Here is a 13959-nt window from a genome sequence, read left to right on the forward strand (position 1 = left end):
TTATGATAATGACATTTGCTGGGTCTGTTTTTCGCTTGAAAACTGACCCAGCAAATGTCATTATTATAAATGAGAAGTTTTTCGCGGAATTGGACAGACTTGTGTCTTGTCGGTCAAGATGCATGTATGGTGCATGGTGCAAGTAAAATCCTGTTGCTCGATTTACTCCACATCTTCCGTCAGACGATGACAGAAGTGCTACAGTGCTCTACTTTGCGCACTATAGCAATTATTGTCCGGGATCGTAGAAGTCGATCTAACTGAGTAAATTTAACTGTTACAGTGTTCGACAGAAAGATCTGTCTCTAGTGTCTGTCCCGAGGGGCCGGAGTCTTCGACTTTTACGGCTCTCCTCCGTAGATACACTCACTGTTGTGGTATGTAGGACTCTAGGAGGGGATTCCGTGAAGCCAGACGTAGTCCCACGTCTCCGCGGAACATACAAAAAGATTTATAACTGTAGACTCACGTAGTATATCACCAACGACAAAAATACAGACCGATCTTTCATTCAAATCAAAGATCACGATCATTCATAACTGCCTTCTCTAATTCTTTGCCCTTAAACTCCAGTCCAGCCCAGGACTACCTATTTTGGTATTTGTCCAAATAGGTCTAAGTAATGTTATGCAGGTTTGTGGAAGGTACTCGGACTCATCATCCCAGGGACTATTTAAAACAAGTAAACTAGTTACTAAACATTAGAACTTCAAATAGAATCTAGGCCTAACTACGGTAGGAGGCCTATGTTAAGCTAGAATTGACCTAACTGCAACCAGCCCCAACGTGACGCGAAGCGTTGGGCATCCACAGTATAACTGTGTTAAGGTCCAAGGAGTTTGTGGTTAGGATTGACCACCACTACGACAAAATACTGAAAGGTTTGAAATAAGCCCAGGCCGAGCCAGCCACTGTTTAACGCACAGAATTGCAATTGAGGCCGTGCTCTGCCCAGCCCTTCACTGTAAACGAGGTCTGTGACATTGATCATCACTTTGGTACTCATCGTCAGGATGTCCCCTGCAGGCCTGTGAATGCCTTGTCTTATGGTCTGATTAATTTTTGACATGACATTCTGAAATACTGTACCCTTCCTTCAAGAGCAGTCCTGAAGGCATTTGAGTTTTTAGCTACACAGTCAAGCCAAATCCACACAGATAGTGAAACCTGCATTTCTATTAAACAACAACAGTGATGACAAATTATCGCAACAATCTTCTCACTCAAAGGTTAATGTATACAATAAAGTACAATTGTTAGAGTGCATATTAAAAAAAAAAGAAGAAGTACCAGCAAACTCAAGCTTGTTTGTGAGTAATTGATATCCTTTGTTGGCTTGATTTGTAAACTATAATTGTGGACGTGAAATTAAAAACCTCAAAAAAATGCTATTTGATGTACAAAAACCAACTTTCCATAAATTCCATCTCAGTTTTATGACTACCAGGATCTAGATCAGATGCCTTGTATTTTACATACGTTGTAGGACTGCTTTTATACTGCCTAATCATTATTCCCAACTTCTTTGTGTTAGTGAGCTTCAATACTGCTACACACATGTTGACCCTTTCTTGTTGCTAAATAGTAAAAAGGTGCTTTGACTCAATCTCTCTCCCATCTTCTGTATTTTTTTCCCATCAAATTCAGGAATATGATGCAATAAGTATTTCTTCCTACAGGTTTCTGTGTTCTGCACACGCAGTGGTTTACCTTAAACCAGTTTGCGCTTTAGTGTTTGTCTTATATTTGTGCTCTCAAGCCTCTCATCCCCTCCTGTAAACTAGTAGCACAGCAGCATATTCATGTAATATTTACCGGTACCATATGTGTACAAAGGATACACGTGTACATCAATGGTTTCTTTCTTTCCACCAGCATACATCAATTTTTCGCCAATACCCCTGAATGGTGTTCCTACCCATCTTCCCGTATCCAACCATCAATATCTATTCCATCTACCTGGTATCAGTATGTCTTCTGTGTTTGTCTAATTATTTCTTGTGTCCTTTCCTCTGCACCCATCTATGTGGGTAGATAGACCTTCATTCAACTATGTAGCTGCTCAGATGTAGACAAACATCTACTTCACACACTTGATTTACTATGTAAAGGTGATAGTAGCTCAGCTGTGTGCCCTTTGGTCCATGTGCCACTCGGGCATGAGTCAACATTTTTTGCATGTGTATGTGTGTGTGTGGGGGGGGGGGGGGATGGGAGGGAGGAAGCATGGTGATTGGAAGAGCATTCTAGTGGGTTCGTAGAGCAGTCTGCAGCCTCTTTCTTTCATTTGCTTCACTTTTTTTTTTCCAGCAAGATCAAAAGCTCAATAAGCATAATATGCATGTATGTCAAGTACTAACTCTATCTGGTTTACTCTAATGTTATTTAAGATTGTGGCTTGCACTTGTACATTTTAACTACTGTAGTGGCATCTACCAGTGATGATACATAATATTTATTCATGTAGTTCGTTTTGCACACAAATAGTGTGCAGGGGGATTTTAATTAAGTACCTGACATTTCAAAGTCTAGCAAATCAGTCTTCATGAGTCCCATTCTCTCTCTTTTTTTTTTTTTTTTTGGAAGTAGATTATTACCTGAAGAGTGTCATATTGCTTCAAACAAGCATATATGCATACAAATTGTACCTTGATTACCCAAGTGAAGATTAGAAACACTGTGGGGTACTAGAATGCCACAAACTGTAATGCATTCCTATCTATGATTTGATAACAAGCATATTATGTGCATGTTGACAGGCGCAACATTCACAACAATACAAAAATTGTAGTTCAAGTTTTTTTTTTTCTTCAGATATTTGTGCACTCTTTAAAGTACGAGTTCACTTTGACATTTAACGTGTATGGATAAAGTGATATCAGTAGAATACCAGTGAAAGTTGAAGAAAATCAGACAGTGAACTCAAAAGTTGTGAATTTTCAAAGTTTCTGAGAAGTTACTGCTGGATGAGAAGACTACTGAAATTTGTGATGTCACATATATGTAGAATGATTTAAGGAAAATATAAAGAAAATTTAAAAAAATGTAAGTAAAAAAAGTGCACATTCCCTCAACTTGTTACTGACTTGTGATACTACGATGGTCATCAATATAATTCATTCTGCCTTATGCAAGAAAAGTGAAAATGTGTTAAGTTTTCTTTGTATTTTCTTTTTGTATTTCAGGCATGTGACATCACATGTAGTAGTCTTCTCTTCCAGCAATGGCAGCAATGAAACTTTAAAGATTCATAACTTTTGATATCTAGAATAGTCAAATTTTCCCCACACTTTCACTGTTAGTGTATTCTACAAATATTATATTTTTACGTTTTAACCACTTTGCCGCCATATTACATAAGAATGCATGTATACCTAACTACGAATCTGTACATCCAGAAAGTTTCATAAGCCTTGCCTGACACAGAAGCAACTTACTAAATACAGCAGGGGCGGATCCAGGGAGAACCTCAACCGGCGCACGCCCCCCCCTTTATTTTTTGTTGAAACAAAAGAAATAAAAAGAAAAAAGGGGGGGGGTAGGGGTGCGTGCGCCCCCCCCTTTAATTTTGTAAATGCGCCCCCTCTTTACGGAATTCCTGGATCCGCCCCTGTACAGTACCAAATCAGATGTATACATTGAAGTGAAAATAAAGGGACAGGTGAATCAAGGAGCTAACTATTCGACCAAGTACAATAAATTTATGAAAAATATGCGAAGATTTCGTTACAATAGGATCTCAGCCTATTATCTCAGGCTACTTAACAACTTCCTTGCATTGTTGGAAGTGGTGACATCAAGAAGAGTAAATTATGCATATTATGTTTAGTGATTTACAGTTTTATAGAGAGATAGGATGCAAACTGCAAGTGACAGTACTTAGGCTGTGCTGTTTTGGATAGGAGAGAATATTTCAAGTGTAATCAATATCGTGTTTCACATTGTCATGATGTTCAGTCTACTCCAAGAATAACGACACAAATTAAGTGTTTTTTTGTTGCTTTTTTTTCTGGGTTTGCAAGAAGTAACGGGTAATGTCCAATCCCTAGACGCAAGCATACATTTAATTGAATGTACCATTATTTCTTCTGTTCCAAAGCAAAGGGGCATTTAACTTATTGTTTGAGGTAAAAGGGAAACATTCTGTGTGTGTGTGTTTCAAGTGTGAATATAGTTTGAACATACAAAATTAATTTTTCCAATTTTCTTTTATCAGTGACAAAGAAAAAGAATTTGAAAAAATTCCAAAAGGATGATACTTTCATTAAAAAAATGAAGGAGAAGAAAGATTTGCTCTGCTTGTAAAGCCACTGTACTTGCATGCTTCACTGATTTTGTGACTGTCCCTTCTGCATATAATGCGATAAAAAGGGGAATTGTGTAAATGCAGAATCCTAATCAGTCTGTGTGAGAAGATTTTATTCGACACCAGCAGTGACAAAATGACCAATGTGGTTGACTCACTGAGCTGTGAATAGGAGACAATCTCAAAAAAATGTTTACTGGTATTTCCACATGTACCTCCACTCTTTCTATAGGGATAAAGAGTACAATCTTTCCCTTTGTGCCTGGACCCACTTTAGAGGTTTCTTTTACTTTGTAGATAAACTTTTTTTTTGTGGCAGGTCACAAAAGATTGTACAGTAGTGGTCTGGTGGTGGTGTCTTCGCTTGATCTGCAATGATAGTACTTCGCGAGAACTAGAGGAATAGTAAAGGAATGTCAAGAAAATGAAAAAAGAGAAGAAAATGCTGTGGTGGGAAATAGTGTGTGATGAAATATCTAGATTAGGCAAATATTGTAAGAGTGGAAATTTTTTGCAGTGTTGAAATTTTTGCTCTTTTTGCACATAACCAGAAACTAGTGGAAAATAAAAACATGTGAATTTTTTTTCTTTCTATATATGTACCACTATACAATGTCTTGATTTTGCAGAATTAAAAAAACATGTGAAATGCATCTTACTTGGCCAAGTGTGAAAAATTGTTCACTTGAAAATATACACTTGAACACTTATGGTCTGATGAAGGATTTCCCCGCAAAAAGGAAAAAAAAAATGTATTTCATGGATAGTTGACGGGAGTGATAGGGATAGAAAAGCGTGCTGATTTAGATCTGGTTCTCATTTCCAATGTGCTGGTACGAGTGCTCAATTTGGTGAAGTTTATAGCCACTTTATTAAATATGAGCCTGGATTGTTTAGTTGCACACTCATTATGTATTTTGTGTTCTTTGTTTCACCACTGAGTAATGTTTAAGTGTATCAAGTTCAGAGGAATCCTAGTGACATACCACACTATGCAATAACAGACTCATTGCCAGTGATGTTAAAATCATGTACACTGACAATGAAGCCTGTTGAATATTTGATGATTTTCTAGAATTTTGAAAACAAACATACAAATACTACCATGAGTAAAAATTCCGAATTAGTCAAAGCCCAGTACGAGCAAGGTCCTATGAAAAAACAGAAGTAAAAAAAACCCTGTCCCTTTTGAAATCACAAAAGTGTATTTGTTTATGTCGCCATAACTGCAGTGATGCAATAGATTTTATGTGCATCCTATATATGTATTGTACAATGTGAATGTTAGTAAAGCAGTCACAGAACAGCATTATGATAGTACATGAAAGTATATGACCTAGGGTACATACTACAGTCAAACCTGCCTTAGTGGCCACCTGTTTATAGTGACCACCTGTCTCTAGCGGCCACTGAAATATCCCCCCCGAGAGAAAAGCCCTGTTAAAGACCCAGTGTATAGCGACTACTAGCCGCAAATTTTTTGTTTTCCCGCGGTAGATTTAAACCTGTCTATAGCGGCCAAAAACCCAATGGAGCTGTAGCCGAGCCGATAATTCAGCGTGTTTTTCTGTTTTGTAGCCATGTGGGCAACGTTCAGTGATCGCCACCGCTGCATTCATCCCTCATTCTGTCATTATAATGCTCTAGCGGTATAAAGCTTTCTTCACGACAATACACATACCCGGTAATACTGTCTAACAATTTCATATACACGGGCATGGTTATGCATGAAACACACGTCGTGTGCATGCCACGTACACATACATGTGCATGTACATGTAAGGATACAATGATGATACATGTCCATGTAAGCAATGCACACAAAGTTGGATTACCTGTCTATAGGGGCCACCTGTCTATAATGGTCACTTTTTCTGTCTCCCTTGGGTGGTCGCTATAGATGGTTTGACTCTACATACATCTGTACACTGTGTGCTTTGCAATAGTTTTCCATGAATCTGTACTGTCAATGATGTTTAGATCAGGGCACATTTTTACCAATTTCTCATTAAGCTCAATGCTTGTTTAAATAATGATGTATGGTTTTCTGTTTGGTCCCCCCCCCCCCTCCCTTTTGCTTTCTGCAGAAACACAGATTGTGGTACTTTGATCTGCTATGGAATCAGCTGTGGCTATACTGCTCTAATGCTGTGGAGTTCTACCCATTAATCAGAGGCCAAGGTTAGTCTTTTGGCTCCAGAAATGCTGGCAGTCATTATTGCACTCCGTGTATTCTCTCCTTTGAGGGCAGCAATTAGAGCGTAATGGAGCAAACATATACCTGTGGCTATAATATGGTTTACATGCTCCATGATATCACATACTAATACCGCCAAGTGTGCTGGACCATATAAATTATATGCAGGTCATCAGGTGATAGAGTAGAAGGCCTTTTATACATGGACACGACCATTTGTGTAAAGCTTGAAAACAAAAGGGATACATTAGATATTACCTGCTATTGATTTAACTGATGTGTGTTTTTATTCTCAGTCTCTGTCTGCAGAAAAGATATGTGTCAGTGGTTGCATGCATTTCACATGTCAATTGTGTAAACTTGGCCTTTGGACTCTTACTTTGTTGGAGTGCACAGTGTAAAGTGTTCATTTCGCCCACTAATAGTTCTCTGCTGATTAGAATGTAGAAATTGACAAAACCTTTATATAATATGTGTGTATATTTATAATAAACAGCATATCACAAATGCGTAAAAAAAAAACCAACAACACACACACACACACACACACACACACACACACACACACACACTGCAATGATGTTTAATGCTTTGTGGTATGCTGCCATCAGGGCCACGAAATTAGGAGTAAGGGTAGGGGTTGGGGTTGGGGTAGGGAATGTCTCATTGCTTCTAACAAGATGAAGGGATAACCCCTCCCCCCCCCCCCCCCTCATTATTACTTGACTGAATGCCACAAAGAGTAATAAGGTTTAATGCATTGGTTTTGTGGTTGATGATGAGTAATAGCTAATGCATTGCATTTACAGAAGCTATAAATTTAGGTGTGCTTATGGAGGAGGGAGAAGAAGGGGGATGTGAAACATGAGACTTAATGGGAAAACGTAGTTCTCAAATGCCTGCAGAACTGTAGATTTTTGCTCTAAAATGTATGACACTATGAAATGTGTAAGATAATGCTGTGAAAACACAATTTCAATGTAGGTAATGACAAAAATATAAAATATTACAGTCAGACCGCAGCACCCGATAATTCGCTCGTATTTATTCAACGTATGCAAGCCCACTCGAGGCATGCATACTAATGAGCTGAGTAAGGGGATTTTGTCCTTTGGCTTTCGGCAACAAAAATACACCTTATATTCACAAATTTGGTATCAAATTCAAGGAAAATATGTAAACTATTGTCACATGTTACTCAAATTATTTTAAATGAAAAATATCATAGCGTAATTTGAGCTTGAAAAATGATGGAAAAAGTAATTCGTGCAGTACATGTTCAAGACGTCAAAAGAATACCAAATTCACTTTGCATCTCAATGAAAATGCATTATTTGGTAGTCTATCTCTTACTCTTTCTATCCATGTAAATATCTTGACAATTTGTTGCTTAAACCGGTCAGGAACCAGTAAAATATACATCGATGTCAGTGCTGATCAGCTTGAAACCGTGCAATCTCAAGAGAAAGCTCTCTCATTGGACAGCACTTGCATTCAGCGCTTGCATTATGTCATTACGCTGCTACATGACGGTTTGATGCCACTTGCGGTTTTTTGGCACGCGTGTAGTTCAAGCCAAGTTCAAGTGCTAGATGCAAGCACTGTCCAATTAGAGAGCTCTTTCGCGCCACTGTACACTCTGTGTGGAGCATAATTCCGGCTTAGGAGTGAATTTTACAGACATTTCAAAACAGAAAAACTAGTATAAATCATGTTTGCATCTCCTTGACTCCAATATATGATGAGTATCTAGGTTTCCTCTCTACGAAAAAGCCAAAGTCAGAAACAACAGTTTCTTAAACTGGTCAGGAACCAAAAAAGAATTTTAGACGACAAAATCTTCCATGAAAAGCAGGTAAAATTCACGCAAATTCAACTGATTATATCGTCATGATAAGATCCGATATTATACGCAAATTTAGTATCAAAATAAAGATCAAAGTCTGCAGAACAATTTACCGTGACTTGTAGCCATGACGAATGAATGTACAAGTCGCTACACGGTGAAAACCATAGCCCTGTCAAACTCTCTCAAAATCTCGCACGACGAGACACCTTTTGAACGCAAAGATCGTCAACGAGAGTGAATAAATCTTGCCGGATCGGCTCATTAGCATGATGTGCTGCGGTCTGACTGATTAGCTGAAAGGCTTGCCAAAGTACTGCAGTCTCAGAGTATACCCTATCGTAGTTGCTACATACTTTTTTTTTATTTTAATGATTGATTATCAATAAAAGCCAAGCAGGCCACAGCAGTATCCACTGATCTTTTCTGCTAGACTGAATCTGATGCAGCTTGTTGAAAAATATGATTGCTCGAGCATTATCCATCATCATGTACCTGGTAACCTTCTACTTCCCACTACAAAATGGGGAGAACATTCAAATATAAAAGTTGTATGCATATGATTGAACTTATTCTACTCTCCATTTCTGTTTGATCTCAAGATACTCCAACACAGGTCATTATCCTGGCAAGTTGTGTCAGCCAGACAAGTTTGTTGGTAGACTCTTTTGATCTATCGAGATCACAAACAAATTCAAAGTGGTGGAAGATGAATTTTGAGCTTTTCTGAGAACTATGTTTTGGCTTAATGCATTTGTCTATATAATGTGTAAAATACAACACAGGAAGTTGTTCATTTCACATGAAAGGAGGATGTGTTGTTGCAATGATCGATCAACCATGTAGTGTCCTTTGGACTCTAAAAAGACTTAAGTTTGTTCAATAAAAGGAGAATCACATGATGTACAGCTCCAGTAGGAAGGAATTGTCAAATGCTGATAATAGATAGAGCTTCCTGCAATAACTCCAGGTAAGACTTGTGGGCAAAAACAACGAACTGATGAAGTCAATTAGCACTATCATGATATTGCTGTTGCACTTCATATATTTGATATGTAGAACATGAAAGGAGATTTTAAGAGGACTTTCTTGTCTCCCGTTGCACAGACCAATGTGATCTAGATTTTTCATATGTATGGCACTGATGAAAACATGATACAAAGTACATTTGTATTACAGGGATTATTACTGTGCTTATATGTCTACAATGTGAACACCAACTTTATATTGCATGTACTTTCCATGGCTGATACTTTTCTGATTCTTTGTATTTTAATTTTTGCAAACCAGCAGGGTGAATGTACTGTCAGATAAACATCTCAACACAATGGAAGGTACTCCGGCAAATCACTTTGACTGGTTCTGTGGTGTGAACACAACACAGGACAAGCTGTACCCATTTTCATGGGATTTACTGCATACTATCCACAACGCATGTTTTACGGATCTTGTTGCCGCTTGCATCCATGCGGCATTCATCGTCATCGCCAGCTTGGTGCTGGTCTTTGTGCGATGTTGCAATGCGAGGACGACGACGAAGCACAATTACATCCTGCGCTATCCAGGTCACGAGTTCAGGTGGTTTATCTACCTACTCTACATGATGGTTTGCATAGCGAAGCTAGGGGAGGGCATTCTTACTGACCTCATGACATTATCTGAGGAGAACACCATGCCTCGGCTCTACACCACTCCTGCTGCAGCATTTGTGGCGTCCATCTTGGCAGCAGTCTACTACCATCACATGGAGTACTGGAACGTGCCAGCCATGATTGTCCCACAGTGCCTGTACTGGATGCTGCTCCTTGCAGCAGAGTGTGCACGATTTGTGACCTTTTTCTACGACAAGGAGGTCACACTGGACCTGCTGCGATGGGATCTAAATATTGCTTCTATGGTGCTGGTCACTCTTGTTTGTATGGTTGAAATACAAGTTGTGGTAAGTATTCTTTTGTATCATGCAGGTGTAAATAGATTCTTAAAATCAAATCAAAAGCTTCAAAAGTTACCATCAGGTAACAGTCCTTCAAGTGTCTTGAACTAGTGAAAGAATCAAAGGTAGCCTGAAACATGCTTGGCAATACAAAATTACTTTTCTGTTGTAATGGTCTAGACAGGAGTGTCAAAGAAAGATCCCCTTTGATATGATTTCTGGGTATATTGGAAACAGAAATCCTTCTACAGATTGGTGCAGTTGAGAGAGAATAGTGTTGATCAACCTGTTTCCTTTATTGTGCAGCTCTTATTGTGCAATTGAGATTGATGACAAATGTAATAGTCCCCCTAACCTCATTCAATAATTGTAGATACCTGTATACTTGATACATCGTGTATGTAGCTACAAATGTATGTTGCTATACTGATACATTTGTTTCTATCAAGAGCTTATTGTAATAGATCCATGACTGTGCACAGTATTTTTGTGAAACAATTGTTTGCAAGATTGTTGTTTTGTTTTTTTGTTTCTGTGAATCCAAACTGTAGTATCATGATAAACATGACAAATTCTCCCCTGCCATGATGTTACTGTAACAAACGAAAGTTAAGCATATATATACATTGTACGTTCAAGGGATGTCAAGGAAAGCTTAATGCAGGTTTAGATACAAATGAGGTTCAAATTTATGATGTTTCTGTCCATATGCCCTGTCCAAACAGTAGTGATTAAGACCCTATAATCTGGGAGATGATGAATCTCTGGTAAATTTTACTTCACAGATTCTGTTTTGTTTCTCTATTGAATGTCAATCGGGTTTGTGGTGACTGAATTTTGATCTGTACACTATTGATTAGTGAGAGTAAAAACAAGACGGTAACTTGAAATTAAGGCTTTAATATCAAACAGCAACAAGAAAGAAGAATATTACACATCAGGTATACCAGAAATGTCACATTTTCCCAGCCTTCTTTCAGCCTCAAATTTTGAGTTTTGATGTCGTAAGGCAGATTCATGATCTTGGTTCTGCCAAGCAGAAAGACATGCATGGAAAATGTGAGCATCCTATGAAATTGCCCAAATACACTATAAGATGTATTTCCTGTTTCATGGTCTTTTCTTGTTTTCTACCTCTAAGGTGGTAAAGTGCTGTTCCCAAGCAAAGGCGTTTCCCAGAGACCTCCGTGATCCCAAGATGCGCTTCTACGAGGGCTACACCAACGTCCCATCAGGCATCTTCTACTGGTGGCTCAATGCTCTCTTCCGCACTGGCTATGACCACCATTTGGAGCTCAGTGACCTAGGTTCTCTGACAGAAACCCACACAGTACGCTACAATGGTGGCAAGTTTACCCGAGTGCTGGCTGAAGAACAGGTGGGTTTCTGCACTTCAGTATGCATTTATGAATTGGACTTGCATGCACCGTGTTGTATAAACACAAAAGTCATAGTTTGAGTTTGTCAGATGTCACCTCAACACTTTATTAAATTTGAACAAGTTACTGATGCAATTGAAGCAAACTCAGCACCAATTGAGTCATATTTTGAGCTCCTGAATAACTGAATATTCATTATATCATTAGTATACAATATTTATTAATATGCATCTAATGTTAAACTCCTCTGTAGCCTTGTGCATTAAATCTATTATTCAGTTATTTTTTTTTTTTAGTTGCCATAAGATATTGATTGTTTCTGCATGTGGAGATATATGGAGAGATGTTTTTGATACATCATTAGTGGCAGCATAGACAATTGTTCTTTTTTCCGGGGTAGAAATGCTTATTCTTGTACATCCAGGAGTCTTATATTAGTTTACATATTGAAATTTTGAACTTACATGTAAGGTGCAACATAAGTGGATTCTCTTTGAGACTGTCGGTATGTTGCCCATGGCTTCTTACAAATCACATTCTTGAGACCATCAAGACATACAAGAGTATATAATTCTATATAGATGAATGTTTTAGAGTCCAGTGCTTCTTACTTTTTTTTTATTTTTCTCGACCATGATTTTTCTTTTTTCATAAATGCAAATGTCTATATTTCTCTCATGCAAATCTTGTGGTTTATTTTCATTCTGTGGTAGGCCCGTGCCAAAGTCACTGGTACGCCAGTCAACCTATACAAGGTGTACCTCAAGTCCTTTTACCCAGGTCTCATTCGTGGAGGCATCATTAAGTTCTTTGGGGACACATCATCATTTGTCTCGCCATACCTCTTATCTGGAGCAATCGCTTATGCCACAGAACTGGCCTACCCTACCCCTGGGGATGATGAGGTATGCTCTTAATTGTAGTGACGAATAGCAGTCATTGTTTTATAGTGAGCGTGGGTATAGTGTTTGATATGAAAGGTACATACTGTACCATTACTTGTCATATAGTGTCATTTTATCCCTGTGGAACATCTAGGTGTAATATATCTTTTTTTTTGTGCCCAGATTCCTGGCTTTACTTTTTCATCAGCATTCAGCAATCCATCCAAACTTGACATATTTGTAAAGCTAACAAGCCCACTCAGGTGTAGCAATGTGTCTCAGTACAAAAGGAAGTCCATGGTGACACAATAGGGATTAGGGGGATTAGGCAATCTCTATTCATGGATAATTAATTTCTACATGGTGCTACCCCAAACCTCTCGTCCTCTTTTAACACATTTAGGACGAGTCCCGAGTATACTCGGGCAGGTGTCTATGAGAAATGCTTGTTATAGCAAAATCAGCCCGTCCTCAACGGGTTAATTCACCATGCAAACTGTCAAACAGCACATAATTCCTCAATAACTGTCACAGTGGCTGTTGGCAAAGAAAGCATTCTAGCGTGCATGCCAGTCTGCGTACAAAGCACAGAAGGGTTTAAGTACATAGTAGTGCTGTAGCAACACCTGCAGTGGGTGTCATCCTGCGGAGTTGATTGTATATTTGCTGTCATGTCAGTCAACAAAGGGTTAAATAGAGTGTTTAGCTCACAAGTTTAAGGCTGGAGATGCAAATAGACCTTTAGCATTATCTGTGTTTTTAAGCATTTGTGATTGCAGTACAAAGTTGTGAAAAATGTAGAACATTTGTCAAATCATTACCATTGCTATGTCTCTCTAAACAGTGCAAGTCCAAATCGTTATACTGTAAAAGGGGAATTCGCGCATTTCATGCAACCAGACGCTAGCACGAAAATAAAAGCACGCGAATATTTTTGCATGCCGTATGTTCCAGTAGTTAATGTCCTGATTCTGAGGAATTAAAAACTCGCGAAATCCATCTACCCGGCCGAGCGCGAAAAATTACTCGCCTGAAAATATCCACTTTTACAGTAATGGCTTCAAATTCAGTTACTTCTATACATGACTGATGTTCGTAAAGGCCGGTTTAATTGCATTTTGTTTGCTATGGATATTACCCTCCCCTGCAGGATAAAACCAAGTACATCTCCTGGTACGCGTTCTTCACCAACGGCTTTGTCCTGGTCGTCCTCCTCTTCGTCCAGTCCATATTCCAGCGTCTGTGCAACCAGCATCACTACCACAATGTCATCATGGAGTCAGCCCATGCCAAAGCAGCACTCCAGGTCAGTTCTCAAAACTGGCCACCGACCAGCAGTGGTCACTTTCCCAATGCATTTTGGACCATTTTAGCCACCACTTAACATTGTGTGGGAAAATTGCAACAAATTGAT

General features: G+C 38.8%; 1 protein-coding gene across 4 annotated transcripts in view; it reads left to right on the top strand.

Moving 5' to 3' along the window:
* The window catches only part of LOC139725235 (ATP-binding cassette sub-family C member 9-like), a 45772-nt gene that overhangs the window by 698 nt on the left and 31115 nt on the right, over window positions 1-13959 (top strand). The window contains exons 2-6 of one of the 4 annotated variants that reach the window (XM_071636325.1): window positions 6394-6487; window positions 9640-10288; window positions 11424-11660; window positions 12375-12566; window positions 13696-13851. In XM_071636325.1, coding sequence (XP_071492426.1) covers window positions 9677-10288; window positions 11424-11660; window positions 12375-12566; window positions 13696-13851 — 1197 coding nt within the window. In that variant the 5' untranslated portion in view covers window positions 6394-6487; window positions 9640-9676. The remainder of the gene's footprint in view (window positions 1-6393; window positions 6488-9639; window positions 10289-11423; window positions 11661-12374; window positions 12567-13695; window positions 13852-13959) is intronic. The other 3 variants (XM_071636326.1, XM_071636327.1, XM_071636328.1) reach the window with 3 other exon arrangements.

Source organism: Diadema antillarum, unplaced genomic scaffold (genome assembly GCF_040938485.1).
Source record: "Diadema antillarum isolate AM-2024a unplaced genomic scaffold, OU_Dant_1.0 seq00000028_RagTag, whole genome shotgun sequence".
Taxonomy (NCBI): domain Eukaryota; kingdom Metazoa; phylum Echinodermata; class Echinoidea; order Diadematoida; family Diadematidae; genus Diadema; species Diadema antillarum.